This window comes from Pleurodeles waltl, chromosome 7 (genome assembly GCF_031143425.1).
Source record: "Pleurodeles waltl isolate 20211129_DDA chromosome 7, aPleWal1.hap1.20221129, whole genome shotgun sequence".
Taxonomy (NCBI): domain Eukaryota; kingdom Metazoa; phylum Chordata; class Amphibia; order Caudata; family Salamandridae; genus Pleurodeles; species Pleurodeles waltl.
This window is the reverse complement of record NC_090446.1, coordinates 1532653572-1532677445: the sequence shown is the minus strand read 5'-3', so window position 1 is coordinate 1532677445 and position 23874 is coordinate 1532653572. Positions and strand designations below refer to the sequence as shown.

Here is a 23874-nt window from a genome sequence, read left to right as displayed (position 1 = left end):
TATTCACCCTTGTTTCAAAAGGAACTTATGAGGAAATAGCGATCAACACTGGAAATGAAAATCTGTTGGAACCAGATATAAAGGCGGTGGGATATGCAGGAAAAAGAATAGAAATGATAGGCATGATTTGGATGACGATTGTTTTCAAAGGGAGAGCAGTTAAAGGAAGGATATATATCACTGATTTTGGAACTAATTTATTGGGCTGGCGTCATCAGAAAGATTTAGGGATAATTCTGAACCCTAATGCTAAGGAGCCTGTAATGATTTTTGAAAAAGAAAGAATTGGTGAAGTAAAAGACACTTCTCACCCCTTGATCCAAAAACATCCACAGGTTTTTTTCTCCAAAGTTAGGCCTCTTGATAGGGTTTTCTCACAAGATTGTGCTAAAAAGTGGTGCGAAGCCAGTGGTTCACAAGGTGCGAGGCATACCTAATTTGATGAAGGAACCTTTGAAAAATGAATTGGACAGGTTGTTGCAAGATGGTATCATCGAACCAATAGAGTCCTCGGAATGGCTAGCTCCAATTGTGGTAGCACCCAAGGAGGGGGGAAGGATTCGTCTGTGCATCGATCTTAGAGACTTAAATAAGAATATCTGGGTGGACAGGCAACCTTTGCCAAATATTTCACAAATGTTGTCCATAAAAGGTAAAGGGTGCATTTTTAGTGTGCTGGATATGTCCTCAGCATATCATCAGATCAATTTACATGAAGAATCCAGACATTTGACGTCCTTTGTCACGCCTTTGGGGGCATTTCGTTATAAGAGAATGCCCTTTGGGTTAGCTTCTGCCTCAGCCGTTTTTCAGAGGCTAATGGGAGAGATTTTTGGAGATATGAACAAAGTGTTATGCTTTCAAGATGACATTTTAATTATTGGTAATGATGAAAGAGAGCATAACCTCTTATTTGAAGAAGTAATGTCCAGGTTGGAGAAGAGGGGCCTGACCATTAAGGAGGAAAAATGTCAGATTGGAAAATCTGAAGTGACTTATTTAGGACATACTGTTAATGGAAACAGTATCAGACCCAAGAAGAGCATAGTGTCTGCAATCGAGAAGGCACCAGAGCCATGTAACAAAGATGAATTAGGATCCTTTTTGGGTCTTGCGGAATACTGTGCCAAGTTCATAAGGAATTTTACAGAGATTGTAGAACCTTTAAGGAGATTGATGAAAAAAGGAGTGGTATATGAGTGGAATGAGGATTGCAAAGGTGCCTTTGATTATGTGAAAAAGAGTATTTTGAGTGCTCCCACTTTAGGTGTTTTTGATGTAACGGCAAAAACGTATGTAACTTCAGATGCAAGCAATGTAGGTATAGGTGCAGTCTTAACTCAAGTAAAGGATGGAAGAGAGTATGTGATAGGTTTCGCTTCAAGGCGGTTACAGGGTGCTGAATTATCATATTCAGTAATTGAAAGAGAGGCCTTGGCTTGTTGCTGGGGAATTAATCATTTTAGGTTTTATTTATGGGGTGTGCCTTTTAGATTAAAAACTGATCATAAGCCCTTGATCTATATTTTCAAGGGCGGGCGTGGTTTGGAAGGGCATGTAACTCCTCGAATTTCAAGGTGGCTATTATCTGTGATGGAGTATAATTTTGAAGTGGAGTTTGTAAGAGGCAATAGGAATATGGTGGCAGATTGTTTGTCGAGAATGCCTGTGAATATGGTAGAGAATGTAGAGGAAGTGGTAAGTGATAGGGTTGAGAATTTTGTGGGTACTATTTTAGGTGAACTGGCCTTAAGTGAGAGCGAGTGGGATGAGGCTAAAGTGAATGATTCCGTCATGTGTAAGGTGGAGGAAAAAATAATTAATGGATGGACACATGGGGATGAACGAGGTAGCGATGTGTCATGCTACTTTAAGATTAAGGATCAACTGAGTGTACTGGAGGGGAGATTATATAGGAAAAATCAAATTATTCCCCCTGAGGGTGTAAGGAAGCACATAATTGATATAACTCACCAGGGACACTTAGGACGGGGTGTAATGAAAAGGAAGATAAGGCAGTTATTCTGGTGGCCTGGAATAGATAGACAGGTGGAAGAGACGGTGAAGTTTTGTGTGCCTTGTGGTAATAGTGACAAAACTAAGGTACTAAGACAAACTCCTTTAGCCCCTGTAAAATTTCCAGAAAGACCTTGGGAAAAACTAGCAGTGGATTTCATTGGCCCTGTGTCCAAATTGGGTGTTAGAAATAGGTTAATTATTGTGCTAGTAGACTATCACTCGAAATGGTTTGTGGTTAAAATTGTTGATCATGTGAATACTGCGAGAGTCATAGAATTCTTTGAAGAAGTTTTCTTGGAGGAGGGGATACCAAAAACTATTGTGTCTGACAATGGAGTACAATTGGTTTCACATGAAATGGTGGAATATTTGCGGAAAATGGGTATTAGTCAGGAAAGAGTTGCTTTTTTTCGACCACAGGCCAATGGTTTGGTTGAGAGAGTGAATCGCGTGATAATGGATAATATTCAATTGTCTTTGGCCAATCATTTATCGTGGAAAAAGGAATTATGTAAAATGATGTGGACGTATCGTACAACTCCACATTCAGTTACTGGAGTGGCGCCATTTGTAGCTCTTAAGGGAAGAGTGCCTGGAGTGAAAGAGTGTCCAGTGTGGTTAAAGACGGAAAGAAATGTGAGAGTGGACAGGGAGGCAATGAAAAAGAGAGTCGAGGAGATGCAGAGGAAAAATACCCAACAGTACAACAAAAGAATGGGTGTGAAGTATTTTCACATAAAGGAAGGGGATTGGGTAGTGACAAGGAGAGGTGGAACAATTGTGAAGGGAGACAGCAAGTATTCTGCTCCTCAGGTGGTGAGGCAAGTCAAAAGAAATGTAGTAATTTTGGAGGATGGTTCTTCCTGGAGTATGGGAAGTGTGTGTAAAGTTCATTGTTAAAATATTGAATTCCGGGATTATTTTGGGTACTTATATTGTGAACTAGGGTCTATAGCTTTATTTGATCTTCCATGTCTTCTGGTACTTATTTTTCTTATTACTTGTTTTGTTATTTGTCATATATTGTATAAGGGGAGAAGTGTGGAGATGGCTTGGTGCTCTATGTAATATAGGAGAGCCAAGCGTGGAGTGTGATGAGGTATATAGGTTCTGGAACGGAATGGTGGGAAGAGGAGAGAGGTGTAGGAGTAAGAGAGATGGAAGGAGCTGTGCTGGAGATGCTATATACTACATGTGAAATAAAGAAGTGGAATTGAATCAGATTGAGAGACTCATCTTTACAGTCTTCTAAATAAATATCCTCCAAAACCATTCGTTATGCCGCAATGGGATTTGTCCTTGGTCCTGACTTTCCTTATGGGGTCCCCTTTTGAACCTATGCATTCTTGCCCCTTAAGGTATTTGGTTTTAAAAACAGTCTTCCTGATAGCTATAACATCAGCAAGGAGAGTGAGTGAGTTGCAGGCCTTATCAGTAAAGCCCCCTTATACAACTTTTTATGGGGATAAGGTGGTGTTGAGGACCAAGGCTGCTTTCCTCCCGAAGGTTGTTTCACCCTTCCATTTGGCTCAGGCAATTACTTTGTCCACGTTCTATCCTCCGCCTCATCCTTCCAAAGAGGAAGAAAGACTGCATCGTCTGGACCCAAAGAGAGCGTTGAGCTTCTTTATTGATAGAACAAAGGATTTCAGGCTGGAGGATCAGCTTTTTATTGGATACGTGGGCAAGAGGAGAGGAAAAGCAGTCCACAAGAGAACACTATCCAGGTGGGTTGTTCTTTGCATTAAAATCTGTTACTCTTTGGCAAAGAAGGATCCTCCTGAGGGCATTAGAGCTCATTCCACCAGAGCTAAGTCGGCCACTTCGGCCTTGGCCAGGGGTGTTCCTGTGGTTGACATCTGCAAGGCCGCAACTTGGTCGTCCCTTCACACTTTTGCAAAACATTACTGTTTGGATTCTGAGGTTAGAAGAGACGGCCATTTTGCACGGTCAGTGCTGCAGGATTTCTTGATTTGACCATTTAGGCACCCACCGCCGGGCGTGGTACTGCTTTGGGACTCTATTCATTAGGTGAGGAATCCACAGGTAGTTGTATCCATCAGAAGAACGAGTTACTTACCTTCGGTAACGACTTTTCTGGTGGATACATTAGCTACCTGTGGATTCCTCACGGTCCCACCCGCCTCCCCGTTGCCTTTCTGGTCTTTCCAAATAATCCTTGAGTGCGCTCCTCTTGGTCTTTGAGGGTGCAATAGATGTTGTATATAATATATTTATATATATGTATATATGTATATATCTTTGTGTATATACTTGATGTGTGTATATATTTTTTTTTTTAAAAGAGAGAGTTATATATATATATATATATATATATATATATATATATAAAAGATTTACAGTTATTCATGCAATGTTGTGTATTTTTACAATATAATGGGATGTTGCCTTGCTCTTTCATTGCATTGCCTGGTTGTTCTCATGCACGTAAAAAATGATTGGTACTGACGTCCGCACGTCGTCGAGGACCTCTTATTGCCTGTATGACGTCAGACGGCGTCGCGTGGGCTAGAGTGACGTCCTCGTCGACGTGCAGAGACTAGTAAGAAGATTTCCGTCGAATGCTGGCGCCATGGGAGTATTCATTAGGTGAGGAATCCACAGGTAGCTAATGTATCCACCAGAAAAGCCGTTACCGAAGGTAAGTAACTCATTCGTCTGCAGTTAAAGTAATATTTGTGTCCCTATGTTAATGGCGTTTGAACTTGTATTTATGGTTCATTAACACAAAGCCTTTCTTATTAGGGTGAACGCTTTAAGGAAATGTTTTTAAGCTTTCTGCATTACTGACAGTGGTTCCAGTATACAAACGCGTACACGTTTGCAAAGTTCAGCAATATAAGCTTATGTATAATGCTCCCCAAATTTTCTCTGATTAGATGTGAATATTTGCAGAAGCTTTAAAGCAAGGTTGATGTTTTTGACTTCCATATAAAATGTTCACAAAAAATGCATCTAGCAAAAAAATGTTTTGCTAAACTACTGTGAAATTATAGGTACCATTTTCTTAGAAGCATTATTTAGTAAAATGTGTTTGTCTACTATTCCCAAAAAATATAATAGAAAATCAGTGTAACCTGTTTCTACAAGATTATGGGAAATGTGAAAACAAACTAGCATTGGCAAAGCCAATAGGTCTGACATTACTGATCAACCTTTTGGTTATGCCAATGAATGTCTTGTTTTCACATGGTGTAAGGAAATGCCTTCCTTGGAATGGTTACCTCTTGACATTTTGCCTTTTGTTGATGCCAGTTACGATTGAAAGTGTGCTGGGACCCTGCTAACCAGGCCCCAGGAAATTCAGGTGTGATTGTATACTAAGATAGGCTTAATAGTGGGGCTTGAGGTACCTGACACATGTAGATCATCTAAAATGTAATCGATTTGTGAAAAGGAGTTGTGGGGTGGGTGAAAAATAAGTAGTCCTTGTCGGTAGGGTTGAAGAGTCTCCAAATGTTTTAGTTTGTGTTTTACAGAGGTTTAGCATTTGTGAGACCTCTTAGGTCTAAAAGGGTAAGCAGAGTTTCTATCCAGTGTGCCCTTCCATGGGAGGTTGAAGTCTCCTCCCTTAATTAGTCTGCAGTGGGTAGGCAGAAATAGTTTTTTTTGTTAAGGTTAGTCAAGAATGTTGGAATATCGTTATTTGGAGTGTAGATATTAATGACTATGAGGTGAGTATTGTCTTTATGTAGTTTCGTAGCAAGCCATCTGGGTCAGCCTCGGATGAAGTAACAGCGAGACCAGAGGAGATCGAGATAAGGATAATTAGGCCACTTTTCTTGCTGATTGTAGGGGCACAGGAAATGTCACTCACCCAAGATTTCTTTAGTAGGAGAACTAAGTTATGCATGAGGGGGTGGCCAGACCAGGCCCATGTGTCATGGCATGGAAAGGGGAGTGTGGGAGGGTGGCAATGAGGGTCGATAGTGGGGTAGGGAGAATGGAACTAGGTGTGGGTGGGGCGTAGGGAAGTGCAAGATGATCTGTAGGAGAAAAAGATGAAGGAAGAAAATTATAGATTAAGTAGAGGAAGAATGTAGATAGTGTAGTATCAGGAGGTATAGAGCGGGCTCCAAGTAGAGTGTGGGCAGTGGGGTCCACGGGAGGTGGAGTCAAGGAGCGGATGGCTGCGCCCACTGTCAAAGTATGAAGCGAGTATGGGCTAGTATAAAATAACTACGGGGTATTGTGCGTGTGTTCTTTTGATGAACTATGAGGGGCTGAGTTGGATAGTTAAGGAACAGATTGAGATGTTGTGTGGACTGTGCTGGTAGAGCTGAGATTGAGGCATCGATAGCTGATTGTATTTGAGTGTGATCGTGTTATTTAGTGGGTACCTGGTATACACATGTAGGGGTAGGGTGTGTAATCAAGGTAACAGTACAGTAACTGGTGTAATCAGAGATTATAAATTGATCAAACAAGCCTTTTGTAGTTGAAATGCAAAACATATAAGAGCTATAGCTAAGCCAAGTGACAGGATAAATCCAAGTGTTTCACAGTTATGTAACCCTTAAAGTACCTTAATGCCTAGATTAACTGTCATTAAACTGGCAAACTGGGACCGTAAACCACAATGCAGATTACTAATGCGTTAGTACGGTTCCAGGGGGGTGGAATTTAATAAAATATCTACTTGTCCATGGGACAGGTTGCTTCTTAAATCTACTTGTCCGCAGAACTACATACTGGAGGAGGCAGTAATAGTTCCAGGGCTGGATTGCTATTGAGTCTGCAAACCTACTAACTTGCATGTTTTAAGGATTTTCACCAGCTCTTCTCTAATCTTTTCCCATAATGAGAAAGGTTGGAGATTTACTCCTAACAACCCCAGAAGTAGAAGCTCTTCAAGGGCTGGGAAAAAGTGGTTGGAGGGAAAGTGAACTTGTAAATGCTCAATAGATTTTCACATGAGCAAATATACACATGCATATTTACTCATGCTGAAATACAGTTTACAAATATTTTGTAGGAGTACGATTTCCTGATCTACTTCTGTAAGTTCTTCTGAATTCATGAAAGCCACTAATTCAGAGATGTATACCATAGGTGCACTTTTGTGACTTTCTTTAAGAATTGGGTTCCTAATTAGGTCTAGCGTTAACAATGACATTTTGTTTTTATTAAACTTCTATTTTTTTTCTCTAACTATCTGCTAACTTTACTGTGAGTGATCGCATTCTGCTTTTCCTCAAGGAGCATATCGGCACACAAGGTAGTTTTGTTCAGTGCGATGGACTACTGTGACAGTCAGTGGCGTGATGAAACTGGAGGTGGCCCCCCCTGCAAAAAACATAGATGCCGCCTCCCCCTATCCAGACTCCCTCAGCGCAGGTACTGTGCTGAGGGCCCCTCTGGAGGGGGGCTACAGGGCCTTTCTTATGCCACTGGCGGCAATGTGTGCTTTTTGAGACCATAAAACGTTTGTTGATTTTTGCCAGTTTGTTTAAAAGGTGAGGGCCTGGCAGCTCCCACAACAATAAAGGGTTACAAAAGCCATGTCAAAACAAGAGATGCATTGACAAAGCCAAAAGACTCTCAAAAATGTTGGGTCTGTTGGTTTTGCCATTGCTTGTTTATTTTCATGCTTCCCACATTCTTGTTGAAATGATTTTCCATTAGGAATATTTTTGGGAAATATTAGCTTGCATCAACACATTTTTACTGCATGACGCTTCAAAGAAATAGCACCTAAAATTTCATAGTAGTGAAACTTTGTTTTCCTACTTGCACTTTTTTCTTTTATTTTGAAAGCAAATAATCATCCCTCTTGCTTACAAGCTTCTGCTAACAGTTGCATCTAATCAGAGAGCATTCTGGGAGCATTATAATTCGCCTCGTTTTGTTAAACTTTTCAAACATGTATGTACACTTTGTTTTACTGGAATGACTTTCAGTAGTGCATTGTGACCGTAAAATGTTTATTTACAGCGGTCACCCTAATTATGAAGGTTTTTTATTAATGAACCATAAATACAAGTTCGAACAGAAATAACATATGGACACACATTACCTCAACTGCAGACAATTCCCTTCTCTGTAAACTGGCAGCCAAAGGGTTTGTGCTGCAGGGGGTTGGGCCTACTTGTCCCAAGGACAAAATAAATATGAAAACTTGTTGCTCTTGACCCCAAACAATATGTCGCGGGCGTCGGGCGATAGGAATTCCACAACCCTGGGTTCCATTAACGCACAAAAAAAGATGTCTAAATGCTTTTTAGTGAATGTTCTTCAACTGTAGCTCAGTCTGTTAGAAGAAGCCAAGTAGACAGTTAGCATAGTGTAGTCTCAACTGGATGAGTGCATTGCCTGCTGGTATGTTCAAGTCACCTTCTAGAAAATGGAGACTTTTCTGTAGAACTTTAAGCCGAAGGAAGCAGCTGTTTGTTGTCTTGAAGTTTCAGTGAGGGCTAAATGTCAAGGTGAACCTCCTAAATTTCTTCCAGCATTAACATGTGCAGGTTGGGGGCCCGTTGACACAGGGCAAGAGATCTTGTATCTTTGCTCTACGCTGAGGGAGTAAGCAAGACCATAGTCTATTTGTGGATTCAGCTTAAAAAAAATAAAGAATATCCATCATCAAGTGTTTGCCAAGCAGGCGTTTAGTTTGGTTAGAGTTTGACTTGGAAGTCATCTGATAGCCTGAGATGGAGAGGATAAACTGTGTGTTTATTAACCAAGTAGGAAAGTGCAAGTACAGATTGAATGACAGTAAGGAAAGTGTAACAGCAGTGTTTAGCATACAGGCCTGGCTCAAATTGCTCACAAAACAAGAGACTTATATGGTCACTTGTAAGGTTCTGCTTGTTGGGAGGGGTTGATAAGTTTGAGTCAAAGATGATCCCGACATTCTCAACTGAGTGAGTGGTGGGTGGAGCAGCCCCTGGGCCAGAGGACAACTGTATTAACCCTTGCTAAAATCTCTTTGGAAGGCTTGACTGGGTGTTTGGCAGGATCCTATAATAAAATCACTCATTTATTTTACTGGTATTGGCTCAGTAGGCAGTGCTAAATGTGGCTCCCATGCTGGAACATTAAAACAATAGACAATGTACAACGACTCTTCAGGGTGGACTCCCGTTGCAATATTTTCTTTCCTTATTGCAAGCATATGCCTGCCATCTTTAGAGTAGATCATGTTGTCTGTTTTTTTCTACTTGTCTTCTTTTAATTCATAGTGTATATTTTGTTGGTTTTGTGTGTTTTTTGTGGTGTCACGGTGAATGCAGGGACGAGTCAAGGGATGGATGAATGGATGCACAAGTGTGAATATGAGAGACAGAATGTATACATGATGTATACATGATAAAGTGAGTGCCTCAACCCACCAAGGACACAAATCCCTTTCATTCATAAGCCGACCTATTGGTATTGCTGGTGCCTGTTTAATTGTTTATACTGTTTTTACGTTCAAATAGACTAAATCAGGCAGTAATGTTGTCATTCATTAGTCGATGGTGGTCCTTTTTTTTTTTTTTTTCTTTTTTTTTTTTTTTCCCCAGCCATTCACCTTTCCAGAATAAAGCACTAAAAATACATTTTACAATATTGATTTTAAAAAAGATAATATATTCTTGCTGAACTTAATTTTGCTGTTTCCACTTACTTCTGAAAAAGATTACAGCATTGTGCTAAATAGCTTTTAGAATTAATATTCCTTTTATATGAAGCTGGGGTAGGAAGCTCTAAATCCAGATGTAATGCATTGAAGAGATGGAAGATTGTAGTTTGTGGCTTCAACAGTTACGGAAGCTGTGTCATAGAACCTACTACATGTGCATATGTATGAAGTCCATGCAGGACATAGTAGCCACATATCTGGGCACAAGACCTTTTACTCCACCCTAAGTGACAGAGGCTGCTCATATCAAAGCTTTCCACCCTCACATCCTCTACATACGGATATACCCTCTGCCTACTCTTGGTGCCCTTTTATAGGTTAAATGACTCCTTGTATCCAGATGCAAGCATGGTATGCAGAAGAGACAAGGAGCACAGATGCGTAGTCTTTTAGATGGATCTTCTCACTGTACGTAGTGAGAGAACTAGTTCTCCTTGAATAAAGAATCTTTCCCCAATCACTGATCCTTCGTTCCTGCCCTTCCAGGTGCCGTGGACATTGACACAATGAGTGACGGCGACAGAAACCCTGCTGGTATCGCTACTGCTGTTGAAGATGTCCAGGGAGATGACCGATGGATGTGTCTGGTAAAAGCTCGCTCCTTATTCTTTTTGTTGACAGTTAAATTACTGCTTGGAAGGTTATGTGGGGGTGATGGGAAGATGTTTGTATATTCTTTTTAAATTATACTTTAAGCTTAAGTTTTTACAAATTAATTAAGAAAAAGCCCATTAAACATATACAGGTAGGACTTGCTCAGCAATCACTGTGTTTTGCTAATTCTAGATGGTGAAAACCTTCAAGTCTTGAAATAGGGAAGTAAATATAATATTCTGTGCAGAATGACTATACCATAACCTCCAAGCAAACACAAATGATGGACGGAAAGCGGAACCAATCAAACATTCACCCCAAGTCACAGACCTGGGTTTAATCCATCAATTCTTCTGCTCACCATGCCACCCCAGTTTAGACCCAGCTGTAAGCAATTGAGTCTTGACTCTGTTCCTCATGTCGTATCTTCCAGTAATATAGCCACATCTATTTTGTGCCAGTCAAGATAAGCTAAGGGTTCTCACCTTCCAAGTGTTACTAAGCGCCTTAACTGTGCAGCTTAATGAATTAAAACTCAGAAGGATATTGCTTTCTTCTTTGGAGGTCATAATGAGTCAGTATGTAAGGCATATCCAACTCCTTAACTATGAAAAGGGTACACTGCATGTCCACGGATGGAGGGATGTGGAAACTCAGCATGCTGTCTGAGCTTTCAACAATCAATTGATGTTACAAGAATAAGTAATTGATGTCTGAGAGCCAGCATCCACTTGAAGGCCTGTCTTACATGCTCATGCATTTAACTGCAAATTGCCTTGCAGCGGGCATTAGGGAATCCCTCAGAGAATATAGCTATATAAAAAAGTTCTAGTTGTCATAAATGGCTTTTCATAGTTGGGAAGCAGCACTGGGCCTCCTGAACCACTGCAGTATCTGAAAACCGAGTTGTAATTAATCCATAAACCCTTCCTGCTCACTAGTCACAGGATAGGGTCTCTGTCAGTTAGTAAATACCACAGTGAGTGTGCAGTCATTGTTTAGTGGATTCAGTCTTGGCTTGGAGACAAGCCTTCTGGAGATGCAGTCCAGTTTAGTACCTGACGTCACAAGGTCCTGCCTTGTTCTGCTCCAGCAACTCAGGTGCTGCACTCATAGATAACGATGCGCCATCCACCCAGAGGAAGGCAGACCAGAGCCTTTTGTCTACACCATCCTGTGTTCCCCAAACACCAATGTGGATTGCTGACTTCTGGAACAGGCCAATCTTTTCTGGCTTATCCTATGGTTCACGTTCTCCTTTGGTGGAAAGAAACCCATGTGCTGTGCTCAGATGGTTCATCTGTTTCTCAGGAGCTTCAAAAATGTTTTTTTTTTTTTCAGCACCATACGCGAGCATGAAGAACATGTTTCTGCTTTAAAGCGGTTTTCCTCTATCCTGGTGGCCGTCTCCTGTTAACCCAACTGGATTGTGATAATTCTTTCCAATTGGGCCTCTAGTTGTGAGGCTTTATCCCTTTAAAGCCTCTTTCTTTGAACAATTTTAGAGTTTGAACTAGAAGTTTGTTAATGTCCATGTGAATGACTAATTACTTCTTGTAAAGTTGTTTGAAAGCAGTTGTTATTGTGATGGCTTTGGGCTCAGTGGTATGTCCTCAAGGTGGCGTTGGGGGCCTTCACTTGAGTGGGTTTGTCCTCCTCGTAGAGCATGTGTATTTTATTGATTTTTCATCCTATTCGTGTTTGGTATTTTCCACTGTTGCGGGTGATGTCTTAAGTCCACCAGCTGAAGAAAATCTGAAGGCGAACTGGCCTCTTGGGATGTGAGATAATCACATATTGTATTTTGACGACTGTGGTCTGCTAGGTGTTGAACAGCTTCTTGGCAAACTAAAGTCCCATGCAAGCACACATCCCATATGAGTTAAAGTCCTATTGCTGCTCCTCAGCCTCTTGTCTGGTGATCTGGAAATTTTGATGTCCAAGTAAGCAGTGATTCAAGCTGTGTGCAAGGAAGCACTGCAGTCATGCTTCAGTTGATAAGAAGGTCCTGATGGTTTATATAGAAGGGTCTGTCCCTGGTGAGGCATATATGGTTCTAGCGAAGATGTACTATCTTGAGAAAAGCTCTTTGTACTTTCCCTTTAGGGGTGGAGGGTTTGGGTATTTTTTATTTTTTTGTAAGGGTTGGGGGTTTGACAGAAGGATCAGGTGAGGACGCAGTGAGGTAAGTGGGGCTGGGGCGAGTTGGTGGATAGATTTTAGCGGTGGGGTGGATTTAAGGCTTAGGGTGGGTGGGGTCGAGTTATTTTAGTTTTTCTGGGTGGGGGTTGGGATAGTGTTATTTTTTTTCTTTTTTAGTTTTGTTTGTTTTTTAGGGCTTAGTAAAATTTTGGGCCTCAGGGCGGGTGGGGGGTTGTATGATTGAACCACGCATGCCGTTTTGCTTGCAGTTTCCACACATGCCTTTACTAGACATGCTTTTACAATGAAATTCATTGTAAAGGCATGTGTGGAAACTGCGCGGTCATGGTTTCGACCATGTTGTGAATGCATGCGTTGCTCTGGCATTTGTCGTTCCATCATACAACCCTCCATTTCATTTTCCTCCATCTTTGATGGCAGGAAAATAGCCTCCGGGTTAGGGATGTGACACCTTCCCACAGGAAGTGGTCACTTAGTGGATGTAGCAACCCAGCGGTAAGTGGCCCATTTGCCACTACCAGATACACCCCTAAATACAGTATTTAGTGGGCACCCCTAGACCAAAGATTCAGATTTGATGGTAACAAGAAGACCAGCAAGAATGGGAGTCCTGCTGCAAGAAGAGATGCCAAACCCTGCCTGCTGCACCCAGGACTCCACAATCGCCGCTGAGGGGTCGACTGGACAACTGAAGGACTCTGAGAAACCCAGAGGACCTCTAACCGTCTGAAAATCGCCAGGAACCTCCCTCTGAGAGAAGGCATTACTCCCTGCACACTGGAGGCAAGAAACCAGTTCACTGACCAGCTGCTGACCAACGAACTGGACACAGCAGCCTGACCAAAATCCACCCAACTGACCTGAAGGACAGAGCTTGCCAGTGTACGTAGTGTGGTGACACTGTGACCCTCAGGACCTGGGAAGTCGCAGTACCCGGGGTAGCCGACCCCCAACATCGGACACGCACTCTGGACTCTCAAAAGCCAAGAACCAAGCGCCAGCCGGGGGCTTCAGGACACCAGAGAACAATACCCCCCCTAGTGGTCCCACTGACCTGCAGTCTACCCTCAATGTGAACTCCTGGCTCCAGGGACCCTAAGACGCACCACTCCTAGCTGACCTATCTACACTGCACCCGGAGTCCCTGGTCCCTGCATCGACAAGCCAGCTGTGCTCTAGGGGTTCCAAACCCTTTGCAACCTCTACACTCCAAGGGAACCCGGACTTACCTTTAAGTCCATCTGTGCAGTGTGTTATCAAGTGGTCCCCTTCTCCAAGGGGTACCAGTTCCAAGACTTTCAGCTGCTGCTGCCGCCAAAACTGGGAACTGCCCAAACGTCTCCAGCTGGCCCACAGGACATCTCAACGACCTAAAAATAAAAGGTGACACTTGTGAGAGCATTGCCTGATAACATATGCTATTTTTTCCCCATTGAATCCTATGGTGGGTAATTACGCACAAAAACAGAACATTTTCTAGACTTTGTAAAATCATCACTTAAAAAGTACTTACCCGATTTTGATGGTCTTGGTCTTAACCTACATAAAAATATGAAGTATTTTTTAAATTGGCCTCGATTTTATTCTTTCGAGTGAGTCCACATTTATTGATACTGTGAGTACAACAAATGCTTAGCACATCTCCAAGATACGCCTTATTGCTCACCCGTACTACCACAAAAATGGAGCATTAGGTGGTCTATAGTTTCACCTCTGGCTACTAAGGTGGGGTTGCTTGGACTTTGCAGAGTGCACATCATTTTTGTACACTATAAGGAGAGCCAGCCTCCTACATCTCTCACACTCACTAGCTGCGCGTGCTTGACTCGCGGACCTACCTGCCCAGCTGCGCCAAAAGACTCTCGCTCACTTCTGAGGCTTTTGTGTCTTGTCTGCCCTCTTCACCCTCTGCTTGTACCCTTGGTGAAAAGAAGATGTAGTGCTTGAAGTCCTCTGTGACTCTGATTTATCGCCTGTTACTTGAAAGCTGCTGCCATTCTTCAAATAGCACCCAGTCTTCGATGCTTGGCAAGTATTGAGAAATGTTCTTTCTCCTATATGAAGAAAGTGCAATGAGCCCTGCAGTGACGGACCCTGGCCAAACTGAGTAAATCTTTTCTCAGGTTATGGGACATGACCAGCACACGCAGACCTTGTCATGAGGCAGCTGTGAACTCGTGCCCAGCCTTGGACCTGAAATCCCACTGTCTGATATTGAACACTGTATGGCATATAAAGTTACTGACGTTGCAGTAATGGAGGAAAGTCTAGTTGTACTCTTAGTATCTGGTGGTAATAACTTTGTTTTTCTCTTCTGTTCCTATATCATCCCTACAAGCTTTTGTTTATTTTATTTAATTAACTTTTGTATACCATGGTCTAAGTGGCAAAATAGAAATAATGGGGGGGGAAAAATGGTACTAACTGTCGTACAGTCTTCATTGCTGTGTTTGTGTCTGGTGGCAATAACCTTCCCTGTTTGGTAATAACCTTCTGTTTTTTATTCCTATATCGTCCCAACATGTGTGTTTTTTTTTTTTTTTTAAAGTAACTTTTGTATGCAAAGGTCTAAGCAGCCAAAAGCGAACTAAGGTTTGCAAAAAAAAAGAAAAGTGGTACTAACAGTCATACTGTCCTCGTTGTGTTGTTTGTGTCTGGTAGTAATGAACCTGTGGAGCTAAGTATTTTTGGAGCGGTGGCTGGTGAATAAACTAGTAAAGTATGAGGTGGTAAATACCCCATCTATGGAGATCGTCTTATTGTACTGTCACTCTCTGGTAACAACTCCTGTTGAACTGACTCATGGTCATCACCCGAAGATTTGCATTGAAATCTGTGTCTGGTGATATAGACCCTGGGCAGATATGGAGCTGTATCTCATACTTCTCGTATCTGGAGGTACGGACTGAGTGTGGTGGCAATGATCATGGGCTGATAAGGAGCCACGTCTTGTACTATCTGTGTGTGGTGCTGTATATAGGTTGAGGGTGTTGGCTATGACTCCGTGCAGATATAGAGCCGAGCCTTACACTGTCATCCGCTGATAATGATCCTCTTCTTTTTCGTAGCACAATCGCTTTGTGTCTGACAGCAAAGACAAGGAGCCTGAGGTGGTGTTCATGGGAGATTCCCTGGTCCAACTCCTGCACCAGTTTGAGGTAAGGTGGGGGCAGCAGCTGTTACAATTACTCCTTTTGTGTAATGGGCCAGAGCTGTCAGTGTGATCAGACACTCATTCCCTTTACCTAAGGAGGATTGTAGACAAAATTGGGAATGGGGTGGTCAGGTAGGGGGTGTCCCAAAATCACCAAGAAGCAAGCATTTCAAGTTTAATGTGAGGAAGAGGGGGACAGAGGCGGGGCTGTCCTCCCAATGGAAATTAAGGTCACTTGTTCTATAGGAAAAAGTGACTGGTGTGCCTGTCCCCAGTAAGTCATGGTTCCTTGTTCTATATGGAGTAGCAGGTTAGAGGTGGGGCTCTCTGGCCTGTGATAAAATGTCCTGTGCTCTGTAGTGAGGCTGAGGCAGGATGGTGTCTCGTCAACTAGTGAATCTGGGGCTGGATGGTGTCTCCTCAGATAGTGAATCTGGGGCTGGATGGTGTCTCGTCGGATAGTGAAGCTGAGGCAGGATGATGTTGGTAGTCCTATAGAGAAGCTGAGGCAGGATGTTGTCTCGTTGGATAGTGAAGCTGAGGCAGGATGTTGTCTGTAGTCAGATAGTGAAGCTGAGGCAGTATGGTGTCTCGTCGGTTAGTGAAGCTGGGGCTGGATGGTGTCTCGTCGGATAGTGAAGCTGAGGCAGCATGATGTTTGTAGTCCTATAGTGAAGCTGAGGCGCGATGGAGTCTCGTCTGATAGTGAAGCTGAGGCAGGATGGAGTCTCATCTGATAGTGAAGCTGAGGCAGTATGGTGTCTCGTCGGATAGTGAAGCTGGGGCAGGATGGTGTTTGTAGTCCTATAGTGAAGCTGAGGCAGGATGGTGTCTGTAGTCGGATGGTGAAGCTGAGGCAGGGTAGAGTCTGTAGTCCGATAGTGAATCTGGGGCAGGATGCAATCTGTAGTCAGATGGTGATGCTGGGGCAGGATGGAGTCTAGTCAAATAGTTAAGCTAGGGCAGGATGGTGCCTGTAGTCCGATAGTTTGCTGAGGCAGGATGGAGTCTCATAGTGAAGCTGGGGTTGGATGGTGTCTGTAGCCAGATAGTGAAGCTGAGTCAGGATGGTGTCTGTAGTCAGATAGTGAAGCTGAGGCAGGATGGTGTCTGTAGTCGGATGGTGAAGCTGAGGCAGGGTAGAGTCTGTAGTCCGATAGTGAATCTGGGGCAGGATGCAATCTGTAGTCAGATGGTGATGCTGGGGCAGGATGGAGTCTAGTCAAATAGTTAAGCTAGGGCAGGATGGTGCCTGTAGTCCGATAGTTTGCTGAGGCAGGATGGAGTCTCATAGTGAAGCTGGGGTTGGATGGTGTCTGTAGCCAGATAGTGAAGCTGAGTCAGGGTGGTGTCTGTAGCCAGATAGTGAAGCTGAGTCAGGATGGTGTCTGTAGTCAGATAGTGAAGCTGAGGCAGGATGGTGTCTGTAGTCAGACAGTGAACCTGGGGCTGGATGGTTTCTGTAGTCAGATAGCGAAGTTGAGGCAGCATGGTGTCTCGTCATATAGTGAAGCTGAGGCAGTATGGTGTCTCGTCATATAGTGAAGCTGAGGCAGTATGGTGTCTCGTCATATAGTGAAGCTGAGGCAGTATGGTGTCTCGTCATATAGTGAAGCTGAGGCAGTATGGTGTCTCGTCATATAGTGAAGCTGAGGCAGTATGGTGTCTCGTCATATAGTGAAGCTGAGGCAGTATGGTGTCTCGTCAGATAGTGAAGCTGGGGCAGGATGGTGTCTTTATTGAGATAGTGAAGCTGAGGCGGGATGGTGTCTGTATTGAGATAGTGAAGCTGAGGCGGGATGGTGTCTGTAGTGAGATAGTGAAGCTGAGGCGGGATGGTGTCTGTAGTGAGATGGCGGATGCTGAGTCGGGATGGTGTCTGTAGTGAGATGGCGGAGCTGAGTCGGGATGGTGTCTGTAGTGAGATGGCGGAGCTGAGTCGGGATGGTGTCTGTAGTGAGATGGCGGAGCTGAGTCGGGATGGTGTCTGTAGTGAGATGGCGGATGCTGAGTCGGGATGGTATCTGTAGTGAGATGGCGGATGCTGAGTCGGGATGGTGTCTGTAGTGAGATGGCGGATGCTGAGTCGGGATGGTGTCTGTAGTGAGATGGCGGATGCCGAGTCGGGATGGTGTCTGTAGTGAGATGGCGGATGCCGAGTCGGGATGGTGTCTGTAGTGAGATGGCGGATGCCGAGTCGGGATGGTGTCTGTAGTGAGATGGCGGATGCCGAGTCGGGATGGTGTCTGTAGTGAGATGGCGGATGCCGAGTCGGGATGGTGTCTGTAGTGAGATGGCGGATGCCGAGTCGGGATGGTGTCTGTAGTGAGATGGCGGATGCCGAGTCAGGATGGTGTCTGTAGTGAGATGGCGGATGCCGAGTCGGGATGGTGTCTGTAGTGAGATGGCGGATGCCGAGTCGGGATGGTGTCTGTAGTGAGATGGCGGATGCCGAGTCGGGATGGTGTCTGTAGTGAGATGGCGGATGCCGAGTCGGGATGGTGTCTGTAGTGAGATGGCGGATGCCGAGTCGGGATGGTGTCTGTAGTGAGATGGCGGATGCTGAGGCAGGGTGGAGTTGTGAAAGAGTGGAGGATTGGTTTGGAGTGAGAAGATAACCAATGCACTATGGTGTTGGTAATGAGAGCAGAATGGTGGCAGCATGGCTGTTGCAGGATGGTGTTCGGTTCAGATCACAGAGCTGAGGAAAGATGGAATCCAGGGTTTCAGGTAGAAGCTGATTCTCCACCCAGGCTTCATTTTGCATGCTCTCTTCTTCACACAGATCTGGCGGGAGCTTTTCTCCCCACTGCATGCTCTAAATTTCGGAATTGGTGGGGATGCTACTCAACATGTGCTGTGGCGACTTGAAAACGGGGAGCTGGAGCACATCAAGCCTAAGGTAAGGTCGCAGTGGGCTCTGCCTGCTATTGCTGCAATGCTTTTTTAATATATATAAATATATATATCTCCACTCCAGCATGGATCACCCCCTCAGAATATGTCTGTGCAGTGTAGGTTAGTGTGCCATATTCACCTTTTCCAGTAATGCTCATTTAGCACACGGGGGAGTTTCTAGTGGTCAGATGGCTGGGTAGAATGCTGGGGTTCAAAGCAGGCTTGGAAAGTTTGCATGTCCTGGTGACCCAAGCCCATTTCTTCTGATGCACCATTGACCTTCCTGGCTGGACCTCATGCTATTCCAGTACTGGGGCTCAGGCACAGCTCTGCTAATAGACCTCCACTTGAAGCACCCTCTGCTGTTCTAGTGCAATGAGCAAATGCACCTCCACCTGAAGCACCATCTTCTGTTTCATTACTGGGACCCAGGCACAGCTCTGCTAATGCACCTCCGCCTGAAGCACCATCTTCTGTTTCATTACTGGGACCCGGGCACAGCTCTAAGGCACCTTCCTCAGCCTCTACTAGTTCATTACTGGGATCAAGGCACAGCTTTGCCAATGCACCTCCACCTGAAGCACCATCTTTGTTTCATTATTAGGACCCATGCACAGCTCTGCTAATGCTCCTTCATCAGCCTCTACTAGTTCATTATTAGGACCCATGCACAGCTCTGTTAATGCACCTCCACCTGAAGCCACCATCTTCTGTTTCATTACTGGGACCGAGGCACAGCTCTGCTAATTCACCTTCCTCAGCTTCTAACTAGTTTGTTACTGGGACCAAGGCACAGCTCTGCCAATGCACCTTCCTCAGCCTCTACTAGTTCGTTACTGGGACCCAGGTACAGCTCTGCTAATTCACCTTCCTCAGCTTTTAACTAGTTTGTTACTGGGACCCAGGCACAGCTCTGCCAATGTACCTTCATCAGCCTCTACTAGTTTGTTACTGGGACCAAGGCACAGCTCTGCCAATGCACCTTCCTCAGCCTCTACTAGTTCATTACTGGGACCAAGGCACAGCTCTGCTAATGCACCTTCCTTGGCTTCTAACTAGTTCATTACTGGGACCCAGGCACAACTCTGCTAATGCACCTTCCTCAGCCTCTGCCAGTTCATTAGTGGCACCCAGGCACAGCTCTGCCAATGCACCTTCCTCAGAATCTACTAGTTCATTATTAGGACCCAGGCGCAGCTCTGCTAATGCACCTTCCTCAGCTTGTAACTAGTTCATTAGTGGGACCCAGGCACAGCTCTGCCAATGTACCTTCATCAGCCTCTACTAGTTCGTTACTGGGACCAAGGCACAGCTCTGCCAATGCACCTTCCTCAGCCTCTACTAGTTCATTACTGGGACCAAGGCACAGCTCTGCTAATGCACCTTCCTTGGCTTCTAACTAGTTCATTACTGGTACCCAGGCACAACTCTGCTAATGCACCTTCCTCAGCCTCTGCCAGTTCATTAGTGGGACCCAGGCACAGCTCTGCCAATGCACCTTCCTCAGCCTCTACTAGTTCATTATTAGGACCCAGGCGCAGCTCTGCTAATGCACCTTCCTCAGCTTGTAACTAGTTCATTAGTGGGACCCAGGCACAGCTCTGCCAATGTACCTTCATCAGCCTCTACTAGTTCATTATTAGGACCCAGGCACAGCTCTGTTAATGCACCTCCACCTGAATCCACCATCTTCTGTTTCATTACTGGGACCCAGGCACAGCTCTGCTAATGCACCTTCCTCAGCCTCTACTAGTTAATTACTGGGACCCAGGCACAGCTCTGCTAATGCACCTTCCTCAGCCTCTACTAGTTAATTACTGGGACCCAGGCACAGCTCTGCTAAAGCACCTTCCTCAGCCTCTACTAGTTCATTACTGGAACCCAGGCACAGCTCTGCTAATGCACCTTCCTCAGCCCCTACTAGTTCATTACTGGGACCCAGGCACAGCTCTGCTAATGCACCTTCCTCAGCCCCTACTAGTTCATTACTGGGACCCAGGCACATCTCTTCAAATGCACCTTCCTCAGCCTCTACTAGTTCATTACTGGGACCCAGGCACAGCTCTGCTAATGCACCTTCCTCAGCCTCTACTAGTTCATTACTGGGACCCAGGCACAGCTCTGCTAATGCACCTTCCTCAGCCTCTACTAGTTAATTACTGGGACCCAGGCACAGCTCTGCTAATACACCTTCCTCAGCCCCTACTAGTTCATTACTGGGACCCAGGCACAGCTCTTCCAATGCACCTTCCTCAGCCTTTACTAGTTCATTACTGGGACCCAGGCACATCTCTTCAAATGTACCTTCCTCAGCCTCTACTAGTTCATTACTGGGACCCAGGCACAGCTTTGCTAATGCTCCTTCCCAATCCTCTCATATTTTGTTATTGGAACCAGCCAGGTGCAGCTCTGCAAATGCACCTGTTCCATCTTCTATTTCAGTAGAGGATGTCAAGTGCGCAGCTCTGCTAATGCACCTTCTCCATCTTCTACTGTTTTATTACTGGGACTGAAGTGCAACTCTGCAAATGTCCATTCCCAAACAATTTCTGTTTTGCTCTCCTAATGTACCTTCTCATCCTCTAATATTTTGTTACCGGGTCCAAGGCTCAGCTCTGCTAACACATCTCCCCCACCCCCTCCAAAATCCTCTGCTATTTTATTATTGGGACCGAGGCGCGACTCTGCAAGTGCACCTTTACCCTAAACTCTTGAATGTTCAACCATTTTCCTTACTTACACATCAATTTTTTGCAGATTATAGTCCTCTGGGTTGGCACCAATAACCATGGGCATACGGCAGAGCAAGTTGCCAGGGGCATCGAAGCCATTGTCCGTCTCATCAACCTTCGCCAGCCTCAGGCACAAGTTGTGGTGCTGGTGAGTATCGCCTGTGGCTTACTTTCAAACTACGTTCATATGCTGTTTAACTATTTCTAGTGTATGCAGCTAATGCCAACGATGTCACCATTTACTAAGTCCTACCGTAAGGCCTGTTTAGGTATGTGTATTTCTGAGTACTTGTAAAGCGTGAGCCTACCTAGAAAGCAAGGGACTAGAGCTCTGAAACACCTTTTTAGCATGGTTTGTAGTCGCTGACGATTACTCTGAATGCCCCTTCAGTGAATTGCCCCCCTCTAGTGATCAGTGCTAGAGCGCTGGTGGTTTCTGTTGATGCTGGAATAATCTCTGGTGCTTCAGTGGCATTTTCTGGGCCTCGTTACTGGTTGGGAGGGTGGGAGTTTGAGTTTTCTTGAATGCTGCGACAACCCCTGTACCCTCTGTATTGATCAGTACATGAACTGGGTTCTCTTGATACTGAAGAGCCCATTCAGGAAGGAGCTGTCCAGTCTTGATTGCAATAAACCTGCTGTGTTCAGACTTTGCCTCTTTTACCTGGGCCTGCTGATGAACTGTCTGAGGCAGGTGTGGAGATGAGGGCACTGATCCCAAGAAGAATCCAGTTAGTAGTTCATTTTCTGCAGTATATATAAGCGCCAGGGTTTGTCACAAAAGTGCAAGGTAACGTTTTCTCTCTAGTGTAGGAAGTAATAGATTGAGGTGGAGAGGTGAAATGGAAGAGTTCCTGGGTCTGTTGCCTCTGAAGGGAGTGATTTGAGGTGGAGTGGCTACAAGCACGAGTCCTCTAGTCTGATCCTTTAGCCTGACCTCTAATGGGGACAGAGTGGTTTGAGGCAGGCCAGAAGGATGAGATGCATAGTCTTTTGCCTCTGATGGGGACTGGGAGTTGTTTGAGGTAGAGAGTCCAGAAGGAAGAGTTTGTAGCCATTCGCCTCTAATGGGAACCCACTTCTCCTCCTCCAGTCTCACTGTAAGTGTGTTGGAGAGCGTGATAGATGTGACAGGTTTTTGCCCTCTGTTGGCTGCATGTCAGTGAGAGGCTGTAGCGTTCATGTGACTCGTTCTGACCTGGATCTCTAGGATCACTGGAGTGCTCAGTGACTCCAGGCATGTCAGTGTGACCTTGACTTAACTGTGTGCCTAATGTCTGAGGATTTTAATTTTAGTCTTCACATAGAAGCTTAGTCCTTCTGTGGAACCAGGATGTTCCCTGAAACTTGTAGTCATCTCGTCTTCTACTGGGACTTTGATTGTAAGCTTGTGTTCTTTTTTTTATTTTTCTAGGGCTTGCTTCCGAGGGGCAAAAACCCTAACCCTTTGCGAGAAAAAAATCAGAGGGTGAACGAGCTTCTGAAGCTGTCCCTGCCAGGGTTGGCCAACGCTCAGTTCCTGAACGTGGACCCAGGCTTTGTGAATTCGGACGGTAGCATCAGCCACCACGACATGTATGACTACCTTCACCTGACTCGCTCTGGCTATGCACGCGTCTGCAAGCCCATTCACGAGCTGCTTCAACGCATGTTGGAAGAGGCCCTTCCAAGCACACCCAATGCCACATCCTGAACCCACGCACACCTTGTCCAAGCATGGCACCTGCTGTGGAACCACAAGCTTCAAAGGTATGTGGGGGGGGAGAGAGCAGGAGGACTCTTTACTCGTTCTCTCGTCCCCTACTCTCTTTGTGTCTTTCCAAAGACATGGACTTGAAACAAAAACTACACCGCAGCAGCTCCCTCCACTACTCTCATTCCAGACATACGCCTTCTCCCGGAGGCCTCGCGTTTTATTCAGAAATATGTATATCGGTCAATAAATGTAAATTCTCAATCTCTCCTGTTTGTTTCTTTCCAAAAGTGCAATTACTGGTTTTAGTGTACTTAATGGTATTCTGTTTTTATTGTTACTGAGCGCCCATGTTCATGATACGCTTGGCAGTAACTCCAGAATTGGAAGTCCTCTGTTCATTCTTTCACAGCATGAGGATGCCCTTATCCTGCCCTTCGCAGCATGAGGATGCCCTTATCCTGCCCTGCGCAGCATGAGGATGCCCTTATCCTGCCCTGCGCAGCATGAGGATGCCCTTATCCTGCCCTGCGCAGCATGAGGATGCCCTTATCCTGCCCTGCGCAGCATGAGGATGCCCTTATCCTGCCCTGCGCAGCATGAGGATGCCCTTATCCTGCCCTGCGCAGCATGAGGATGCCCTTATCCTGCCCTGCGCAGCATGAGGGATGCCCTTATCCTGCCCTGCGCAGCATGAGGATGCCCTTATCCTGCCCTGCGCAGCATGAGGATGCCCTTATCCTGCCCTGCGCAGCATGAGGATGCCCTTATCCTGCCCTGCGCAGCATGAGGATGCCCTTATCCTGCCCTTGGCAGCATGAGGATGCCCATCTCCTAGTGTTTCCTTCGCAGCATGAGGATGCCCTTATCCTGCCCTTGGCAACATGAGGATGCCCATCTCCTAGTGTTTCCTTCGCAGCATGAGGATGCCCTTAACCTGCCCTTCGCAGCATGAGGATGCCCTTAACCTGCCCTT

The 23874-nt window shown here is 45.1% G+C and overlaps 1 protein-coding gene across 1 annotated transcript in view; it reads left to right on the top strand.

Moving 5' to 3' along the window:
- PAFAH1B3 (platelet activating factor acetylhydrolase 1b catalytic subunit 3) overlaps positions 1-23164 on the top strand; it is a 59075-nt gene extending 35911 nt beyond the window's left edge. The window contains exons 2-6 of the mRNA XM_069201398.1: positions 10151-10251; positions 15490-15579; positions 18361-18477; positions 21231-21353; positions 22620-23164. Coding sequence (XP_069057499.1) covers positions 10171-10251; positions 15490-15579; positions 18361-18477; positions 21231-21353; positions 22620-22898 — 690 coding nt within the window. The 5' untranslated portion in view covers positions 10151-10170 and the 3' untranslated portion in view covers positions 22899-23164. The remainder of the gene's footprint in view (positions 1-10150; positions 10252-15489; positions 15580-18360; positions 18478-21230; positions 21354-22619) is intronic.
- Positions 23165-23874: the final 710 nt, after the last annotated feature.